The 22,874-nt window shown below is 44.4% G+C and overlaps 1 protein-coding gene across 1 annotated transcript; it reads left to right on the top strand.

The window, feature by feature from the left end:
* Window positions 1-5,277: 5,277 nt before the first annotated feature.
* LOC311117330 (uncharacterized protein) lies at window positions 5,278-21,393 on the top strand. Its single transcript, XM_084192292.1, has 4 exons — window positions 5,278-5,420; window positions 16,548-17,939; window positions 20,811-20,964; window positions 21,247-21,393. The coding sequence occupies exons 1-3, from the start codon at window positions 5,333-5,335 to the stop codon at window positions 20,951-20,953; spliced, it is 1,623 nt and encodes a 540-aa protein (XP_084048418.1). The 5' UTR covers window positions 5,278-5,332; the 3' UTR covers window positions 20,954-20,964; window positions 21,247-21,393.
* The last annotated feature ends 1,481 nt before the right edge of the window (window positions 21,394-22,874 follow it).

Here is a 22,874-nt window from a genome sequence, read left to right as displayed (position 1 = left end):
ACACTACACAAGTATCTTTGATGCTGCAGGTGGCTACTTCATCCAGTAATAATATTATATATACACTACACAAGTATCTTTGATGCTGCAGGTGGCTACTTCATCCAGTAATAATAATAATATAGACACTACACAAGTATCTTTGATGCTGCAGGTGGCTACTTCATCCAGTAATAATAATATATAGACAATACACAAGTATCTTTGATGCTGCAGGTGGCTACTTCATCCAGTAATAATAATAATATATACACTACACAAGTATCTTTTTGCTGCAGGTGGCTACTTCATCCAGTAATAATAATAATATATACACTACACAAGTATCTTTGATGCTGCAGGTGGCTACTTCATCCAGTAATAATAATAATATAGACACTACACAAGTATCTTTGATGCTGCAGGTGGCTACTTCATCCAGTAATAATATAATATATACACTACACAAGTATCTTTGATGCTGCAGGTGGCTACTTCATCCAGTAATAATAATAATATATACACTACACAAGTATCTTTGATGCTGCAGGTGGCTACTTCATCCAGTAATAATAATATATATACACTACACAAGTATCTTTGATGCTGCAGGTGGCTACTTCATCCAGTAATAATAATAATATATACACTACACAAGTATCTTTGATGCTGCAGGTGGCTACTTCATCCAGTAATAATAATAATATATACACTACACAAGTATCTTTGATGCTGCAGGTGGCTACTTCATCCAGTAATAATAATAATATATACACTACACAATATCTTTGATGCTGCAGGTGGCTACTTCATCCAGTAATAATAATAATATATACACTACACAAGTATCTTTGATGCTGCAGGTGGCTACTTCATCCAGTAATAATAATAATATATACACTACACAAGTATCTTTGATGCTGCAGGTGGCTACTTCATCCAGTAATAATAATAATATATACACTACACAAGTATCTTTGATGCTGCAGGTGGCTACTTCATCCAGTAATAATAATAATATATACACTACACAAGTATCTTTGATGCTGCAGGTGGCTACTTCATCCAGTAATAATAATAATATATACACTACACAAGTATATTTGATGCTGCAGGTGGCTACTTCATCCAGTAATAATAATAATATATACACTACACAAGTATCTTTGATGCTGCAGGTGGCTACTTCATCCAGTAATAATAATAATATATACACTACACAAGTATCTTTGATGCTGCAGGTGGCTACTTCATCCAGTAATAATAATAATATATACACTACACAAGTATCTTTGATGCTGCAGGTGGCTACTTCATCCAGTAATAATAATAATATATACACTACACAAGTATCTTTGATGCTGCAGGTGGCTACTTCATCCAGTAATAATAATAATATATACACTACACAAGTATCTTTGATGCTGCAGGTGGCTACTTCATCCAGTAATAATAATAATATATACACTACACAAGTATCTTTGATGCTGCAGGTGGCTACTTCATCCAGTAATAATAATAATATATACACTACACAAGTATATTTGATGCTGCAGGTGGCTACTTCATCCAGTAATAATAATAATATATACACTACACAAGTATCTTTGATGCTGCAGGTGGCTACTTCATCCAGTAATAATAATAATATATACACTACACAAGTATCTTTGATGCTGCAGGTGGCTACTTCATCCAGTAATAATAATAATATATACACTACACAAGTATATTTGATGCTGCAGGTGGCTACTTCATACAGTAATAATAATAATATATACACTACACAAGTATCTTTGATGCTCTAGGTGGCTACTTCATCGAGTAATAATAATAATATATACACTACACAAGTATCTTTATTGCTGCAGGTGGCTACTTCATCGAGTAATAATAATAATATATACACTACACAAGTATCTTTGATGCTGCAGGTGGCTACTTCATCCAGTAATAATAATAATATATACACTACACAAGTATCTTTGATGCTGCAGGTGGCTACTTCATCCAGTAATAATAATATATATACACTACACAAGTATCTTTGATGCTGCAGGTGGCTACTTCATCCAGTAATAATAATAATATACACTACACAAGTATATTTGATGCTGCAGGTGGCTACTTCATCCAGTAATAATAATAATATATACACTACACAAGTATCTTTGATGCTGCAGGTGGCTACTTCATCCAGTAATAATAATAATATATACACTACACAAGTATCTTTGATGCTGCAGGTGGCTACTTCATCCAGTAATAATAATAATATATACACTACACAAGTATCTTTGATGCTGCAGGTGGCTACTTCATCCAGTAATAATAATAATATATACACTACACAAGTATCTTTATGCTGCAGGTGGCTACTTCATCCAGTAATAATAATAATATATACACTACACAAGTATCTTTGATGCTGCAGGTGGCTACTTCATCCAGTAATAATAATAATATATACACTACACAAGTATCTTTGATGCTGCAGGTGGCTACTTCATCCAGTAATAATAATAATATATACACTACACAAGTATCTTTGATGCTGCAGGTGGCTACTTCATCCAGTAATAATAATAATATATACACTACACAAGTATCTTTGATGCTGCAGGTGGCTACTTCATCCAGTAATAATAATAATATATACACTACACAAGTATCTTTGATGCTGCAGGTGGCTACTTCATCCAGTAATAATAATAATATATACACTACACAAGTATATTTGATGCTGCAGGTGGCTACTTCATCCAGTAATAATAATAATATATACACTACACAAGTATCTTTATTGCTGCAGGTGGCTACTTCATCCAGTAATAATAATAATATATACACTACACAAGTATATTTGATGCTGCAGGTGGCTACTTCATCCAGTAATAATAATAATATATACACTACACAAGTATCTTTGATGCTGCAGGTGGCTACTTCATCCAGTAATAATAATAATATATACACTACACAAGTATCTTTATTGCTGCAGGTGGCTACTTCATCCAGTAATAATAATAATATATACACTACACAAGTATCTTTGATGCTGCAGGTGGCTACTTCATCCAGTAATAATAATAATATACACTACACAAGTATCTTTGATGCTGCAGGTGGCTACTTCATCCAGTAATAATAATAATATATACACCAGACAAGTATCTTTGATGCTGCAGGTGGCTACTTCATCCAGTAATAATAATAATATATACACTACACAAGTATCTTTGATGCTGCAGGTGGCTACTTCATCCAGTAATAATAATAATATATACACTACACAAGTATATTTGATGCTGCAGGTGGCTACTTCATCCAGTAATAATAATAATATATACACTACACAAGTATATTTGATGCTGCAGGTGGCTACTTCATCCAGTAATAATAATAATATATACACTACACAAGTATATTTGATGCTGCAGGTGGCTACTTCATCCAGTAATAATAATAATATATACACTACACAAGTATCTTTGATGCTGCAGGTGGCTACTTCATCCAGTAATAATAATAATATATACACTACACAAGTATCTTTGATGCTGCAGGTGGCTACTTCATCCAGTAATAATAATAATATATACACTACACAAGTATCTTTGATGCTGCAGGTGGCTACTTCATCCAGTAATAATAATAATATATACACTACACAAGTATCTTTGATGCTGCAGGTGGCTACTTCATCCAGTAATAATAATAATATATACACTACACAAGTATCTTTGATGCTGCAGGTGGCTACTTCATCCAGTAATAATAATAATATATACACTACACAAGTATCTTTGATGCTGCAGGTGGCTACTTCATCCAGTAATAATAATAATATATACACTACACAAGTATATTTGATGCTGCAGGTGGCTACTTCATCCAGTAATAATAATAATATATACACTACACAAGTATCTTTGATGCTGCAGGTGGCTACTTCATCCAGTAATAATAATAATATATACACTACACAAGTATATTTGATGCTGCAGGTGGCTACTTCATCCAGTAATAATAATAATATATACACTACACAAGTATATTTGATGCTGCAGGTGGCTACTTCATCCAGTAATAATAATAATATATACACTACACAAGTATCTTTGATGCTGCAGGTGGCTACTTCATCCAGTAATAATAATAATATATACACTACACAAGTATCTTTGATGCTGCAGGTGGCTACTTCATCCAGTAATAATAATAATATATACACTACACAAGTATCTTTGATGCTGCAGGTGGCTACTTCATCCAGTAATAATAATAATATATACACTACACAAGTATCTTTGATGCTGCAGGTGGCTACTTCATCCAGTAATAATAATAATATATACACTACACAAGTATCTTTGATGCTGCAGGTGGCTACTTCATCCAGTAATAATAATAATATATACACTACACAAGTATATTTGATGCTGCAGGTGGCTACTTCATCCAGTAATAATAATAATATATACACTACACAAGTATCTTTGATGCTGCAGGTGGCTACTTCATCCAGTAATAATAATAATATATACACTACACAAGTATCTTTGATGCTGCAGGTAGCTACTTCATCCAGTAGATGGCGACGTCGCGTCAAAGATAGTACAGTACTGGTAGATAGCACTGTAACAGCAACAATTTAACACTGCGCGCACACACACGCCCTATCTTTTTTTTTTGCAGACATTGACTACTTTGTAAATTATCAATCACGTTTGATACTTTTTTTTGCGGAGAGGGCTGCAGGCACTGGTATCCCTCCGCTTGCACTTACTGACAAATGACTTGTTGTTGACAGTCCATCAACGTCTGGGCCAAAGTCTTGGATTGTCTTATGTGGAATAATAAACAAACAAAAATGTATTACTAGTAATACTTGTATTACTAGTAATACATTCCAAGTTACTTGAACTATAAATAGGGGAAAGAGAACTCACCAGTACATAAGAGCCACCAGGTGGATTTTTCAGAGAATGGGCTCTTCTGAAGGAGAGGGTAGGGGGCGGAGTTGATCAACATGCTCTTGTCTAAACCACTTCCCTAATGGAAAGAGAGAGAGCACAGTTGAGGGTCTTCATTTTATCCAGACAGTGCCTTACGCGTGGTTAGTGTGCAGAGCACAACAGTCCGTTGTCCAGGGCTTGAGGGCGACTGACCATTCATAAACAGACAGGGCAGACAGACAACAGGGAATAATGGTCTCCAGTTACTCCTCATAGACAAGCACCTTGCTGTTCTGTGCATGTTTTACCCAGCCAGTCGCTGTCTGAGCATCGACCATTCGCTTTTAGTGTCAATCTTCTTTCCATATTTTATTTTCATCCATCTCTTCTTCACCATGGGGTGTTCTTCTTCCAGCGCACAGACTGTCGATCAGGAGAAGAGACCGGGGACAAAACCCGAGGAGGCCAATGGAGACACATTTGGTGAGTACATTTATGTCAGGATCAGTTGACAGTGACACTTCTTTAAAGTTTTGGCAAAATTAGCGTTTTTTTTGTTGCGATTAGATTAAATTCTCACACTGCAGAAGGTGTGTTATGTGCATTGATATTGTCTTTTTTTTTTTTTTACCATGGTGTTACATTGGGATTATAGCAGAAAGCTTTATTATGATCAGTATCTGGTGTTACATTGTGATTATAGCAGAAAGCTTTATTATGATCAGTATCTGGTGTTACATTTACTGATCAGTTTTATCTTTTGACTAACCACAGCCAATGATAATGCATTAGTAGCTTATCTTTCCATTAGTTAAAATATGTAAAAACCAGAACAAAACAATCAGCTTTTTCCTATCAGCTTCTTTCTCCCCCTATGGAGTGGAAGACCACAGGTGCTCACGTCCTCATGTCTATATTACAGTACATTATGTTCCCTGGACATTTACATGTTGCCAGTCAGAGAGCCCATGCTGCTCTGATCAAACTGCTGTTGAAAACATTGCATTGTTGGCAGCACATCTGCACCCTGAGGCTATAGGGTTCTGACCCAACCCGTTAGTTAGCTGTGATTCTGCTGTGGCACGGCCTGGATTGTGTCATATCCCTGAGGCTATAGGGTTCTGACCCAACCTGTCAATTAGCCTGTACTGTGTAAATACTTCAATCAGTTATAGAACCCATTGCCCTCTATGGTTGTGAAGTATGAGGTCCACTCACCAACCAAGAATTCACAAAATGGGACAAACACCCAATTGAGACTCTGCATGCAGAATTCTGCAAAAATATACTTTGTGTACAACGACAAACCCCAAACAAATCATGCAGAGCACAATTAGGACTATATCCGCTAGTTATCAAAATCCATAAAAGAGCCGTTAAATTCTACAACCACCTAAAAGGAAGCGATGCCCACACATTCCATCACAAAGCCATCACCTACAGAGAGATGAACCTGGAGAAGAGTCCCCTAAGCAAGCTGGTCCTGGGGCTCTGTTCACAAACACAAACAGACCCCACAGAGCCCCAGGACAGCAACACAATTAGACCCAACCAAATTATAAGAAAACAAAAATATAATTACTTGACACATTGGAAAGAATCAACCAATAAACAGAGCAAGTTGGAATGCTACCTGGCCCTAAACAGAGAATACACAGTGGCAGAATACCTGACCACTGTGACTGACCCAAAATTCAGGAAATCCTTGACTGTACAGACTCAGTGAGCATAGCTTTGCTATTGAGAAAGGCCGCCATAGGCAGACCTGGCTCTCAGGTGAAGACAGGCTATGTGCACACTGCCCACAAAATGAGGTGGAAACTGAGCTGCACTTCCTAACCTCCTGCCAAATGTATGACCATATTAGAGACACATATTTCCCACAGATTACACAGACCCACAAATAATTGTTAAACACAACAAACATTGATAAACTCTCATATATATCTGTTAGGTGAAATACCGCAGTGTGCCATCACAGCAGCAAGATTTGTGACCTGTTGCCATGAGAAAAGGGCAACCAGTGAAGAACAAACACCATTATAAATACAACCCATATTTATCTGTTTATGTATCTTCCCCCACTATTCATACTACAACTATTTGCACATGGATAAAACATATAGCTGCTAATATAACACTTAAAAACGTCTTTATCTTTTTAAAACCTTTTTTAGTGCAATATTTACCTTCTCACTTCTGTTGATTGTTTATTTCACTTGCTTTGGTAATGTCAACACGTTTCCTATGCCAATAAAGCCCCTTTCAATTGAATTGAGTGGTGACGGCTTCTTAGAAATACCACCCCATACCACCCCTAACTCCCCCCAGAGCCATACTACATACCACCCCTAACTCCCCCAGAGCCATACCACCCCTAACTCCCCCAGAGCCATACTACATACCACCCCTAACTCCCCCAGAGCCATACCACCCCTAACTCCCCCAGAGCCATACCACCCCTAACTCCCCCCAGAGCCATACCACCCCTAACTCCCCCAGAGCCATACCACCCCTAACTCCCCCAGAGCCATACCACCCCTAACTCCCCCAGAGCCATACTACATACCACCCCTAACTCCCCCAGAGCCATACCACCCCTAACTCCCCCAGAGCCATACCACCCCTAACCCCCCCAGAGCCATACCACCCCTAACTCCCCCAGAGCCATACTACATACCACCCCTAACTCCCCCAGAGCCATACCACCCCTAACTCCCCCAGAGCCATACTACATACCACCCCTAACTCCCCCAGAGCCATACCACCCCTAACTCCCCCAGAGCCATACCACCCCTAACTCCCCCAGAGCCATACCACCCCTAACTCCCCCAGAGCCATACTACATACCACCCCTAACTCCCCCAGAGCCATACCACCCCTAACTCCCCCAGAGCCATACTACATACCACCCCTAACTCCCCCAGAGCCATACCACCCCTAACTCCCCCAGAGCCATACCACCCCTAACTCCCCCAGAGCCATACTACATACCACCCCTAACTCCCCCAGAGCCATACCACCCCTAACTCCCCCCAGAGCCATACCACCCCTAACTCCCCCCAGAGCCATACCACCCCTAACTCCCCCAGAGCCATACTACATACCACCCCTAACTCCCCCAGAGCCATACTACATACCACCCCTAACTCCCCCAGAGCCATACCACCCCTAACTCCCCCAGAGCCATACTATAAACCACCCCTAACTCCCCCAGAGCCATACCACCCCTAACTCCCCCAGAGCCATACCACCCCTAACTCCCCCAGAGCCATACCACCCCTAACTCCCCCAGAGCCATACCACCCCTAACTCCCCCAGAGCCATACCACCCCTAACTCCCCCCAGAGCCATACCACCCCTAACTCCCCCAGAGCCATACCACCCCTAACTCCCCCAGAGCCATACCACCCCTAACTCCCCCAGAGCCATACTACATACCACCCCTAACTCCCCCAGAGCCATACCACCCCTAACTCCCCCAGAGCCATACCACCCCTAACTCCCCCAGAGCCATACTACATACCACCCCTAACTCCCCCAGAGCCATACCACCCCTAACTCCCCCAGAGCCATACCACCCCTAACTCCCCCAGAGCCATACTAGATACCACCCCTAACTCCCCCAGAGCCATACTACATACCACCCCTAACTCCCCCAGAGCCATACCACCCCTAACTCCCCCAGAGCCATACCACCCCTAACTCCCCCAGAGCCATACCACCCCTAACTCCCCCCAGAGCCATACCACCCCTAACTCCCCCAGAGCCATACCACCCCTAACTCCCCCAGAGCCATACCACCCCTAACTCCCCCAGAGCCATACTACATACCACCCCTAACTCCCCCAGAGCCATACCACCCCTAACTCCCCCCAGAGCCATACCACCCCTAACTCCCCCCAGAGCCATACCACCCCTAACTCCCCCAGAGCCATACCACCCCTAACTCCCCCAGAGCCATACCACCCCTAACTCCCCCCAGAGCCATACTACATACCACCCCTAACTCCCCCAGAGCCATACTACATACCACCCCTAACTCCCCCAGAGCCATACCACCCCTAACTCCCCCAGAGCCATACCACCCCTAACTCCCCCCAGAGCCATACCACCCCTAACTCCCCCCAGAGCCATACCACCCCTAACTCCCCCAGAGCCATACTACATACCACCCCTAACTCCCCCAGAGCCATACCACCCCTAACTCCCCCAGAGCCATACCACCCCTAACTCCCCCAGAGCCATACCACCCCTAACTCCCCCAGAGCCATACCACCCCTAACTCCCCCAGAGCCATACCACCCCTAACTCCCCCAGAGCCATACCACCCCTAACTCCCCCAGAGCCATACCACCCCTAACTCCCCCAGAGCCATACCACCCCTAACTCCCCCCAGAGCCATACCACCCCTAACTCCCCCAGAGCCATACCACCCCTAACTCCCCCAGAGCCATACCACCCCTAACTCCCCCAGAGCCATACCACCCCTAACTCCCCCAGAGCCATACTACATACCACCCCTAACTCCCCCAGAGCCAAATGGCATATTACATTATTATCACGGTGCATCAATGTGTCCATATGGCTGAGGCTGGTGCTCTCGCATTAGTTGAATTTGAACTTTTCAATTTGTATCATTTTTAATTCCGATTTTTATGATTAACCACGTGACAATGATTGAGAAACTAAAACATTATTATTGATATATAACTGTTCCACAAAACTGCGCATATGAAAATCATAACTGGCTGAAAGGTAGAAATGGTAGGGTAAATTGTACGCTTCCCCAAACTTGAAACTCACGCACCGCTTACGAAGGATTTATATATATTTTTTCTCCCGACCAGAAACAGTTTGATTCATAGCTTTTCTTTTTTCTTTTGCTTTTTGTCACAACCTGGAAACCCTGCTACCCACAGAGAGGTCTGGCTGACACAGGGGGTCATATTGTCCATTCATAGGGCCTGCCTGGCTCTGGTCCTGCCACATGGCTTCCACACTCCAGGACCAGGCACAGCTGAGGGCATTATGTCATCATTTAACATACACTCACACTGTGTACTCACTGCCCTGTTGTTGCAGCCTGACCATCAGTATGTCTTTATACATGTTGTTACATGGAAATCTAATGTTCAGGGTGTTGTTGTAGGGCCATCTCTAGCAGTGTGTCTGTCTGTTTCAGGGTGTTGTTGTAGGGCCATCTCTAGCAGTATGTCTGTCTGTTTCAGGGTGTTGTTGTAGGGCCATCTCTAGCAGTGTGTCTATCTGTTTCAGGGTGTTGTTGTAGGGCCATCTCTAGCAGTGTGTCTATCTGTTTCAGGGTGTTGTTGTAGGGCCATCTCTAGCAGTGTGTCTGTCTGTTTCAGGGTGTTGTTGTAGGGCCATCTCTAGCAGTGTGTCTGTCTGTTTCAGGGTATTGTTGTAGGGCCATCTCTAGCAGTGTGTCTATCTGTTTCAGGGTGTTGTTGTAGGGCCATCTCTAGCAGTGTGTCTGTCTGTTTCAGGGTGTTGTTGTAGGGCCATCTCTAGCAGTGTCTGTCTGTTTCAGGGTGTTGTTGTAGGGCCATCTCTAGCAGTGTGTCTGTCTGTTTCAGGGTGTTGTTGTAGGGCCATCTCTAGCAGTGTCTGTCTGTTTCAGGGTGTTGTTGTAGGGCCATCTCTAGCAGTGTGTCTGTCTGTTTCAGGGTGTTGTTGTAGGGCCATCTCTAGCAGTGTGTCTATCTGTTTCAGGGTGTTGTTGTAGGGCCATCTCTAGCAGTGTGTCTATCTGTTTCAGGGTGTTGTTGTAGGGCCATCTCTAGCAGTGTGTCTGTCTGTTTCAGGGTGTTGTTGTAGGGCCAGCCAGGTCACCTGGAGATTCTCTGTCTTGGTCCCAGAGGCTGACGTCACCTCTGACATGTCTTCTTGTACCATGCTACTACTCTGTACATGTGGCCCTGCGTGGTAGTGATCTGTCCCATCTAACAGCACTGTCTCACCAGCTGTATACCAGCCAATACCACAGCGGTCCCACCGGGTCCCATCCCCCAGCTCCCTCTGTCCAGGGACTCACTAGCTGTTTTGACTGGGATCTCTGTCATCTTTTGGATGGTAATCATGTTGACACACAAGTGATCCATGCCAAGAGGGGCTCTGTCTCTGTCTGTCTCTGTCTGTCTCTGTCTGTCTCTGTCTGTCTCTGTCCCACCAGCCAGCCAGCTACAGACAACAGCCGTCCTATCCCTGAGATCTAGCTGGCTGTACAACTGTAACTGTAATATTCAGCCCTGGAGTTGCTAGCAAGGCCACGGGATATCGATACGCTAGCAAGGCCACGTGATATCGATACGCTAGCAAGGCCACGTGATATCGATACGCTAGCAAGGCCACGTGATATCGATACGCTAGCAAGGCCTCGTGATATCGATACGCTAGCAAGGCCACGTGATATCGATATGCTAGCAAGGCCACGTGATATCGATACGCTAGCAAGGCCACGTGATATCGATACGCTAGCAAGGCCACGTGATATCGATACGCTAGCAAGGCCACGTGATATCGTTACGCTAGCAAGGCCACGTGATATCGATACGCTAGCAAGGCCACGTGATATCGATACGCTAGCAAGGCCACGTGATATCGTTACGCTAGCAAGGCCACGTGATATCGATACGCTAGCAAGGCCACGTGATATCGATACGCTAGCAAGGTGAGAGAGGAGTGTAATATCACCCAGGTGTGAAGTTAAACCAACCAATGAACCCCCCTCCCCCTGAAGTTAAGCCAACCAACACAGCATTTTTGCAGCTCTGTTTTTCTCCTCATAATACATACTATTACATAACAGGCTTCCTGTAGGGCTACAACGAAAGGAAACATCATTTCCTCATCACATCACCCCATAACTCCTCATCACATCACCCCATAACTCCTCATCACATCACCCCATAACTCTTCATCACCCCATAACTCCTCATCACAGCACCCCATAACTCCTCATCACCCCATCACTCCTCATCACAGCACCCTATAACTCCTCATCACCCCATAACTCCTCATCACATCACCCCATAACTCCTCATCACCCCATAACTCCTCATCACCCCGTAACTCCTCATCACATCACCCCATAACTCCTCATCACCCCGTAACTCCTCATCACATCACCCTATAACTCCTCATCACATCACCCCATAACTCCTCATCACCCCGTAACTCCTCATCACATCACCCCATAACTCCTCATCACCCCATAACTCCTCATCACATCACCTCATATCTCCTCATCACATCACCCCATAACTCCTCAGCACATCACCCCATAACTCCTCATCACCCCATAACTCCTCATCACCCCATAACTCCTCATCACCCCGTAACTCCTCATCACCCCATAACTCCTCATCACATCACCCCATAACTCCTCATCACATCACCCCATAACTCCTCAGCACATCACCCCATAACTCCTCAGCACATAACCCCATAACTCCTCATCACCCCATAACTCCTCATCACCCCGTAACTCCTCATCACATCACCCTATAACTCCTCATCACATCACCCCATAACTCCTCATCACATCACCCCATAACTCCTCATCACCCCATAACTCCTCATCACCCCATAACTCCTCATCACATCAACCCATAACTCCTCATCACATCACCCCATAACTCCTCATCACATCACCCCATAACTCCTCATCACATCACCCCATAACTCCTCATCACCCCATAACTCCTCATCACATCACCTCATAACTCCTAATCACATCACCCCATAACTCCTCATCACCCCATAACTCCTCATCACATCACCCCATAACTCCTCATCACCCCATAACTCATCACATCACCCCATAACTCCTCATCACCCCGTAACTCCTCATCACATCACCCCATAACTCCTCATCACCCCATAACTCCTCATCACCCCATAACTCCTCATCACCTCATAACTCCTCATCACATCACCCCATAACTCCTCATCACATCACCCCATAACTCCTCATCACCCCATAACTCATCACATCACCCCATAACTCCTCATCACCCCGTAACTCCTCATCACATCACCCCATAACTCCTCATCACCCCATAACTCCTCATCTCATCACCCCATAACTCCTCATCACCCCATAACTCCTCATCACCCCATAACTCCTCATCACATCACCCCATAACTCCTCATCACATCACCCCATAACTCCTCATCACATCACCCCATAACTCCTCATCACCCCATAACTCCTCATCACATCACCCCATAACTCCTCATCACCCCATAACTCCTCATCACATCACCTCATAACTCCTAATCACATCACCCCATAACTCCTCATCACCCCATAACTCCTCATCACATCACCCCATAACTCCTCATCACCCCATAACTCATCACATCACCCCATAACTCCTCATCACCCCATAACTCATCACATCACCCCATAACTCCTCATCACCCCGTAACTCCTCATCACCCCATAACTCCTCATCACATCACCCCATAACTCCTCATCACATCACCCCATAACTCCTCATCACATCACCCCATAACTCCTCATCACATCACCCCATAACTCCTCATCTCATCACCCCATAACTCCTCATCACCCCATAACTCCTCATCACCCCATAACTCCTCATCACATCACCCCATAACTCCTCATCACCCCATAACTCCTCATCACATCACCCCATAACTTACTGTTGAGAGACTTTGTAGACCTCCAAATCTCTCCCTCTCTGTTTGCTTGTCTTCCATTGGCCTGGTTAGTTCCTATTTTGTGCTAGCTCATCACATTCCTTTCCAGTCATTGCTCCCTGGTCTTTAGGGGCTACGACAGTCATACCAAACCGGGAAGCGGGAGCGTCTAATTTGATCATTTGGTTGATGTCATGCATGAAACAATGCTCTGTTTACATCAGGGGAGTTAACGGTGACATGGATTAAATAATAGGAATGGTGTGATCAGTCTAAGAAACAGATTTCCTGAACTGTTTTGCAGACAGACTGGTTCCAGATCTGGTTGTGCTGTCTTGCCGACTCTATGGTAAATCGTTGTATTTTGAAACACCCTTGAAGTGGGCTATTCAACACAAACAGATCTGGGACCAGGCTAACAGACTATCTGTTGTGTGTTTCCCAGCTGTCTAGCAGCCTGCCCCTGGACGGATATGTCCCCATCTAGTCTGTATCATTCATATACACTTCCCCATCCAGTTTCATACCGAGGGGCGGAAGGTGAACCTAGTCCTCAGGGCTCAGAGAAAACCACAGGGTTGCTTTCAATAAATCACATTCTTCAGCCCCGGAAATGGAGGATGAGCTTTTCATCTGTAACGTTCTGCATGTCCTAGAAACCCTCCAGTCTGATTGGTTTTCTCTCACCGCTGAGTCAAACCAACTGGGACTCTCTTACCAAGGGCCACTTCTGTTCAGTCATATTTTCAACAGCAGTTAAATACTTCAGGATGACTCCAACAACCAAATTATTTGAATACAAAGTGAAAACGGCTCCACTGTTCACAGCACACGGGTTGATTAACATCACAGGTACCTGAAGAGTGAGTGTCACCTTTGACAGCAAATGGTACATTTGACATCTCTGACCTCTGGCATCTGAGGCAGCGGCACACATAGTGAACCGCTCATCTGCAAACCTCAATTATATTGATGGAGTGTGATACGTTCATTAAACTATCAATGATGTTATATGTTCTGTAGATTGATTTGTTTTAAATGCAGCAATCTGTATTTGAATCCATTACATCTACAGCACGTTTTCCATGTGGAAACCTGTAGTTAATTGACTAATGTAAAGGTGCTTTTGTGACTGACAGTACTGTTGCGGTTCAGTCTCAGCATGTAATAGATTTAGATGGAATGTTAGATGCTAGATCCGCAGCATGTGCATTTGTATTACCCTGTATGGAATACTATGGGCATTATTACTTCAGGTCCTTTGTGAATACTATGGGCATTATTACTTCAGGTCCTTGGTGAATACTATGGGCATTATTACTTCAGGTCCTTGGTGAATACTATGGGCATTATTACTTCAGGTCCATGGTGAATACTATGGGCATTATTACTTCAGGTCCTTGGTGAATACTATGTGCATTATTACTTCAGGTCCTTGGTGAATACTATGGGCATTATTACTTCAGGTCCTTGGTGAATACTATGTGCATTATTACTTCAGGTCCTTGGTGAATACTATGTGCATTATTACTTCAGGTCCTTGGTGAATACTATGTGCATTATTACTTCAGGTCCTTGGTGAATACTATGGGCATTATTACTTCAGGTCCTTGGTGAATACTATGGGCATTATTACTTCAGGTCCTTGGTGAATAGCTTACCCCCACCCCATGTTAAAATGGAGATTGATGCCCATATACTGTGTTATAGATTGTTTCAGAAAAATACGAACCACGTTTCAGATAAATACAAACCACGTTTCAGATAAATACGAACCACGTTTCAGATAAATACGAACCACGTTTCAGATAAATACTAACCACGTTTCAGATAAATACTAACCACGTTTCAGATAAATACTAACCACGTTTCAGATAAATACTAACCACGTTTCAGATAAATACTAACCACGTTTCAGATAAATACTAACCACGTTTCAGATAATTACGAAGCACGTTTCAGATAAATACGAACCACGTTTCAGATAAATACGAACCACGTTTCAGATAATTACTAACCACGTTTCAGATAAATACTAACCACGTTTCAGATGAATACTAACCACGTTTCAGATAAATACTAACCACGTTTCAGATAAATACTAACCACGTTTCAGATAATTACGAACCACGTTTCAGATAAATACTAACCACGTTTCAGATAAATACTAACCACGTTTCAGATAAATACTAACCACGTTTCAGATAAATACTAACCACGTTTCAGATAAATACGAACCACGTTTCAGATAAATACGAACCACGTTTCAGATAATTAGGAACCACGTTTCAGATAAATACGAACCACGTTTCAGATAAATACGAACCACGTTTCAGATAAATACGAACCACGTTTCAGATAAATACGAACCACGTTTCAAATAAATACGAACCACGTTTCAGATAAATACGAACCACATTTCAGATAAATACGAACCACGTTTCAGATAAATACGAACCACGTTTCAGATAAATACTAACCATGTTAACCTTGCGTCTCCTTAATGAGCTTTAACTTCTTGTCTCTGGCAGTTGCATGATATTTTCTTTAGTTGGCCGTGGCAGTAGATCATGGATTGGGTTAGCAGGAGTTGCTATGGAATGTTTTAGGTGTTACTATGGCAGAGCGCTGCAAGTGTCTGAAGATGGTTAACTAAAACACAACCAGATTGGTTCATGACAACACAGACACACCAGCGTCAAGGCTGATCAGTCATGAGGGCTTGAATTTCAGGTATTCAACCTATCAGATCCCTCATTAGTTCAACTTAGTTAACAATGTTTGCAATTCAATAAAGTGGGAAAAGTGCTGTGCAAATATATTTTATCAGGAATGTTACAGGTGGATCTGGTTTCAGATGTCAGGTTAAACCTAGAAATATATTTCTCTCATTAACCTCATGTCTTTCTGTGTTTATTCCAGTTGTCAGGAATGGTCACATCTCGGAGGACACAGAGACCATCGCTGACCAGATGCAGCTTCCTGTCCAGAGTGCCCTGCCAGATGACTTCCTGCCAGGGGGCTGTGATGACTCTGAGGAACCCGTCATCATGGCCTCAGAGGCCCTGGAGACCATGGGGTCTGGCTGGGAGGAGGACCAGCTCCTGGTGGTGCTGTCTGCAGCCGAGCCAGAGGTTCCCCCTGAAGCCCCTGCTGAGGCTGTGGCCCCGGTGGAGGCTGTGGCCCCGGTGGAGGCTGTGGCCCCGGTAGAGGCTGTGGCCCCAGTGGAGGTGGCGACCCCTATTGAGCCTGTCGTAGTTGAGGCCACTCCTGTGGCAGAGGCTCCTGCTAAGACAGTGGTGTCTGAGGAGGCCCCTGTTGTTGAAGCTGGAGCTGCAGTTGAGGTGGCTTCCCCCATTGAGGTTGTTGCCCCAGTCGAGGTAGCTGCCCCCATTGAGGTTGTTGCCCCAGTCGAGGTAGCTGCCCCCATTGAGGTTGTTGCCCCAGTCGAGGCAGCTGCCCCCATTGAGGTTGTTGCCCCAGTCGAGGTAGCTGCCCCCATTGAGGTTGTTGCCCCAGTCGAGGTAGCTGCCCCCATTGAGGTTGTTGCCCCAGTCGAGGTAGCTGCCCCCATTGAGGTTGTTGCCCCAGTCGAGGTAGCTGCCCCCATTGAGGTTGTTGCCCCAGTCGAGGTAGCTGCCCCCATTGAGGAGGCTGAAACTGTCCCAGAGCCAGTAACCCCTGCTGCTGAGCCTGTGACCGCTGTCCCTGAGGGGGCCCCTGCTGTGGGGGCCCCTGCTGTGGAGGCCCCTGCTGTGGAGGCCCCTGCACCCAGCGGCCCCATAACTGACCTTGTTGTTGCGGCTGAGCCTGAAGCAGAGCCAGTAGCCACCCCTGTGGCTGTGGAGGACCCTGTAGCAGTAGAGGCCCCAGGACCAGTAGAGGCCCCAGGACCAGTAGAGGCCCCAGGACCAGTAGAGGCCCCAGGACCAGTAGAGGCCCCAGGACCAGTAGAGGCCCCAGGACCAGTAGAGGCCCCTGGACCAGTAGAGGCCCCTGGACCAGTAGAGGCCCCTGGACCAGTAGAGGCCCCAGGACCAGTAGAGGCCCCAGGACCAGTAGAGGCCCCAGGTGAGGTGGCAGCTCCAGCCCCAGAGCCTGCAGTAGAGACACCTGCCCCTGCTCCCGAAGCCGCCCCTGAGCTAACACCAGCCCCTACCCCAGAGCTAACACCAGCCCCTACCCCAGAGCTAACACCATCCGCCCCTGCTCCTGCGGCCGCCCCAGCCCCTACCCCAGAGCTAACACCAGCCGCCCATGCTCCTGCGCCCGTGGCCCCCCCTGCTCCAGCTATCTCAATCCCAGAGATTGATGGTATGTACTCCTATAACGCCTCATCCTCACTGACACAATCACTCTACCTATTTAAACCATCATCAAATGTCATCAAACGTCAACCCTGTCTTACTATCCTGTATATCCCAGATCGTTGCATTGTGATGTGGTGGGGCTAACATCTGATCTCAGAACACACAGCACTAACTGGTTGTGCAGGATGGATAATAGAGTTCCACAGAACAATGGCTGCCATTTTATAGTCCTGATTAGCCCCAGGGAGGTTATGATTGTTCTTCCAGCTCATAGATTCACTAATTTGACATGTTACCTAAAACACCTGTCTTTCCTGATGTCAATAAGGTGTGAGTCAGCCGGAGTCTACGTTGTAGCCTGCCGGATCCGGCTCATCTAGAATATGGTTGGTCCTCCCCTGCCATAGGCACAAATAGCTGGGAAGACATCTCTGCAAACATGCATGAAATGTGAGGCGATGTAGGGAGAGATAGTGAGCAAGTGCAGACAAGCTGAGAGGGAAAAGATACTATTGAATGGTCCTTATCAGAGGAGACTGATTGACCAACGCAGACCAGAGCATATTTACTCACCCACAGAGTTGTAAAACGAGGTAGAACACCAAATCTCTTTTTCTATTCAGACTGTTGTACGGTGTGGGGTCTATAGATAGGGAAAGGTATATTCACAAGCATAGCATAACCCCCCCCAAGGTCTCCACAGCCTCATTAACTGACTGGTTACCAAGAGGCATCCAACACAATCACTTACTAGGAGGAGGTATCCAACACACTAACTCCTCAAAGCTAGTCCTTACCCCAAACCTCCACAGATAACTACTGAACCATTCAACTAATCATGTTTAATACAGACCTTCTAATGTAGACTTCAATATAAACGTCTCTGTTGGTTGGTCCAGTGATAAACAGGATGGATGTTGTTTTCCTTCTCTCTCTCTCTCTCTCTCTCTCTCTCTCTCTCTCTCTCTCTCTCTCTCTCTCTCTCTCTCCCCTCTCTCTCTCTCTCTCTCTCTCTCTCCTCTCTCTCTCTCTCGGCATGACGTAACATTTACATTTTAGTCATTTAGCAGACGCTCTTATCCAGAGCGAGTTAGTGAGTGCATACATTTTCATACTGGCCCCCCGTGGGAAACGAACCCACAACCCTGGCCTCTTTCTCCCCCCCCCTCTCTCTCTCTCTTTCTCCCCCTCTGTCTCTCTCATTGTGCTCTGTGAATTACCCAGATAAGACTTCTGCACTGTTGCCTGGGATTACATAAGACATGTTAATGTCCTCACTCCTCAGTTCTGATGCAAATGTTTGTCAAGTGAACTGGGGCGGCAGGTAGCTTAGTGGGTAAGAGCGTGGGTAGTGGGTAAGAGCGTTGTGCCAGTAACCGAAAGGTCGCTGGTTCTAATCCCCGAGCCGACTAGGTGAAAAATCTGTCGATGTGCCCTTGAGCAAGGCACTTAACCCTAATTGCTTCTGTAAGTCGCTCTGGATAAGAGCGTCTGCTAAATGACTAAAAATGTAAAATGTAAATGAACTGTACATTTTGACGTGGCCGTTGGGAGAGCACAGGAGAATTGAGTCTATTGTCTTCAGTGACTCGTAGTAGCCTTCAGTATATTTTAGTTAGATCATTTAGGTTTACTCACGGCCCCTTGTCATGGAATAGTTGAGATTCGGTTATTTCCCTCGCTGTTCTGGCCAAAGCATGTCAGACCCCCCACCATACATCTCTACAGTCTTATATATATATATACCGTTTTATCTATACATAAATGTCTACAGTCACAATAGAATCTTCACAATCACAATAGAATCTTCACAATCACAATAGAATCTTCACAATCACAATAGAATCTTCACAATCACAATAAAATTTTCACAATCACAATAGAATCTTCACAATCACAATAGAATCTTCACAATAGAATCTTCACAATCACAATAGAATCTTCACAATCACAATAGAATATTCACAATCACAGTTGTAGCATGAATCAGCCCTGTTACTTTTAGTAGACCAGATAGTTAAATCTATTATTTCCAGTGTTTAAATGAGGGTGAAGATAACTCCAGCATGTCTGTTTTGAGATGTAGAGATTTCCCCCGAGTCACTGAGGAAAGCCGTGCTCTGTTTCAGGGCAATGTTTAGCCATAGGTAACCCGTCTATGTAGTGCTGCCCAGGAACATTTTATGAGGCCAAAGTTCTGTTGCTTTATGTTCACTACCAGGAAAACCAATGCTACTGTGCAGCCCACTGTGTGTAGGCATACATGCAATTCCTGTGGTTATGGGTAACTGGATAGTTAACACATACAAAAACTTGGCAGACGGCGAAAAGTGTCCCAAAGTTACACGTTTTATATAAAGGGTTGATTGTTGGATGTAAATGGTGATCAATGACATTACAAATATAATATCTGGATAACTGTCAGTATTAAACCAGACATGCAGAGTGAGCAGTAGAGAGCTCTAGTGATTCCTAGTCAGTCTGTATGCCCCTCCACTCTACAAACACAGAAAGAACATACTGTCCTTTTTAGGCAGAGAGAGAGAGAGACCCACCCCTTCAGTCGCACATGCTACTGTCAGGAGTCGCATAAATCTCTCTCTCTCTCTCTGTGGTGCATGCTGTTTGCAGGGCTGGTCCCACACCCTATAGCCGACATACATACATGTCTGTTTAAGAAACACTTTGGCGTCACTCAGCTCTGCTGAACAAGATGTTCTGGTAACAGACAGAGGTTGACTCTAAGCTCTCTGTTACTTCGTCGTTGTTCTATGGTAATAGTTCAATGACAAGTAAGACCCTTCATGTTGGAATGTCACACGTTAACTTCACACACGACTGCCAGGCGTTGATTTCCTGTGTGTGTTGTTTCCAGGTGTTCCAGTGGTTGTGTCTGAGGTGGCACAGCAGGCAGCAGCCTTGGTGTTGGCTGGAGTGGCACAGGAAGCAGCAGCCTTGGTGTTGGCTGGAGTGGCACAGGAAGCAGAGAAAGACAATAAAAAGGAGGGCTCAAACTGAGGAGGCCCCTGGTAAGACCCCCCCCCCCCAGGACAGACAGACACTCTCATTAAAAACATTGGGAACTATTCTCACAGATGGTGACATGTCACTAAGCAAATTCAATGTAAAACAAAATTGTGGGTCTTTCATTGAATATCAATTATTTGGAATTTCCCCAATTTCAAGGACTTGATGATGTATATAATGGCATTCCAGCTTAATGTCTATGAACGAGGAATCTAAATAGCTAAATAACAAAGATACAAGCCATATGAAACTAAATACCTTTTTTTTTATTTCTTGTCTTTCAGTGGCCAGGGAAACAAAATCTTCTTGGACAAAACCTCAGTTTTTACATGCAGAGAAGATCTGTAGAGAGGACGCACAACCCCAAAGACCATGAACTTCTGGAAAACACACCCATCTGCCACAACAATGGCAGACCAGATACACAGATATTACTGTCAGGGTCCAAAATGGCACCCTATTCCCTGATTAGGGAATAATATCATCTCTATATGGGGAATAATATAATCTCTATATAGGGAATAATATCATCTCTGTATAGGGAATAGGGTGTCATTTCAGACGTAGCCTAAGTCTTTACACCACAGTGCCTTCCCCATCCTGGAAATCTGGATGGATCACTTTTCTTCCTCTATTTGGAAATACAATTGTTAAAAGAGAACTCCCAATTACCTGGAGCCACCTGGACTTCCAACTGAACTCTCTGACTCCCAATTACCTGGAGCCACCTGGGCTTCCAACTGAACTCTCTGACTCCCAATTACCTGGAGCCACCTGGACTTCCAACTGAACTCTCTGACTCCCAATTACCTGGAGCCACCTGGGCTTCCAACTGAACTCTCTGACTCCCAATTACCTGGAGCCACCTGGACTTCCAACTGAACTCTCTGACTCCCAATTACCTGGAGCCACCTGGGCTTCCAACTGAACTCTCTGACTCTCTCTGACAGACAGCTGTGGTGAAGCCAAATGATGCACTACTTTAGCAACAACTGTGAACTTCAGGTTCAGACCACATTGTCACTTTAACATGGTCAATGTGGAGTCAACATTGTGTTGAACAGCTTCTCGGTGGGAGAATGTTCCATAATAAATACTACTGGACTTTTACTAGCTGCTCTGAAAGAGGAACACGAGACAAACAATATAACAACGGCTCTTCTGGACTAGACTGAACCCTGCTAATGTGGAACTAATAATGAATCAATGATTACTTCAATAAGGTTATTTAACAGGTACATATGAAATACTAAGCGCTTAACAGTATACCTACAGTGTAAATGTTGAGAAGAGATACAGACTAACAGTAGACCTGAAGTGTACAGTGTAATGTTGAGAAGAGACTGTACACTGAGTGTACAAAACATTAAGAACACCTTCCTAATATTGAGTTGCACCCCCTTTTGCCCTCAGAACAGCCTCAACTCGTCGAAGCATGGACTCTACAAGGTGTCGAATGCGTTCCACAGGGATGCTGGCCCATGTTGACTCCAATGCTTCCCACAGTTGTGTCAAGTTGGCTGGATGTCCTTTGGGTGGTGGACCATTCTTGATACACACGGGAAACTGTTGGAGTGTGAAAAACCCAGCAGCGTTGCAGTTCTTGACACAAACCGGTGCGCCTGGCACCTACTACCGTACCCCGTTCAAAGGCACTTCAATATTTTGCCCCATTCACCCTCTGAATGGCACACAAACAAGGATCATAGCTTTCACCTGGATTCACCTGGTCAGTCTGTCATGGAAAGAGCAGGTGTTCTTAATGTTTTGTCTATTAGTACTCAAATCAAATCAAATCAAATGTTACTATATAAAGAATCATGATGAGTCTGTCTGTTTGAGGAGGCCTCCTGATCTATGCAGGAGGACATGATGTACCAAATGTAGTGTTGTAGATGACAAGGGGATACGT

The sequence above is a fragment of the Coregonus lavaretus genome (assembly GCF_964263955.1).
Source record: "Coregonus lavaretus genome assembly, contig: HAP1_SCAFFOLD_413, whole genome shotgun sequence".
NCBI lineage: Eukaryota > Metazoa > Chordata > Actinopteri > Salmoniformes > Salmonidae > Coregonus > Coregonus lavaretus.
The sequence above is the reverse complement of the archived record's forward strand: the minus strand, read 5'-3'. Positions and strand labels throughout refer to the sequence as shown.

Bases quoted from the DNA above. Each gene is read 5' to 3' on its own strand.
- LOC311117330 (XM_084192292.1), top strand. From the start codon at position 5,333: ATGGGGTGTTCTTCTTCCAGCGCACAGACTGTCGATCAGGAGAAGAGA. The intron at 5,421-16,547 runs GTGAGTACATTT...TGTTTATTCCAG, and splicing joins GGCCAATGGAGACACATTTG to TTGTCAGGAATGGTCACATC. The intron at 17,940-20,810 runs GTATGTACTCCT...TGTTGTTTCCAG, and splicing joins CTCAATCCCAGAGATTGATG to GTGTTCCAGTGGTTGTGTCT.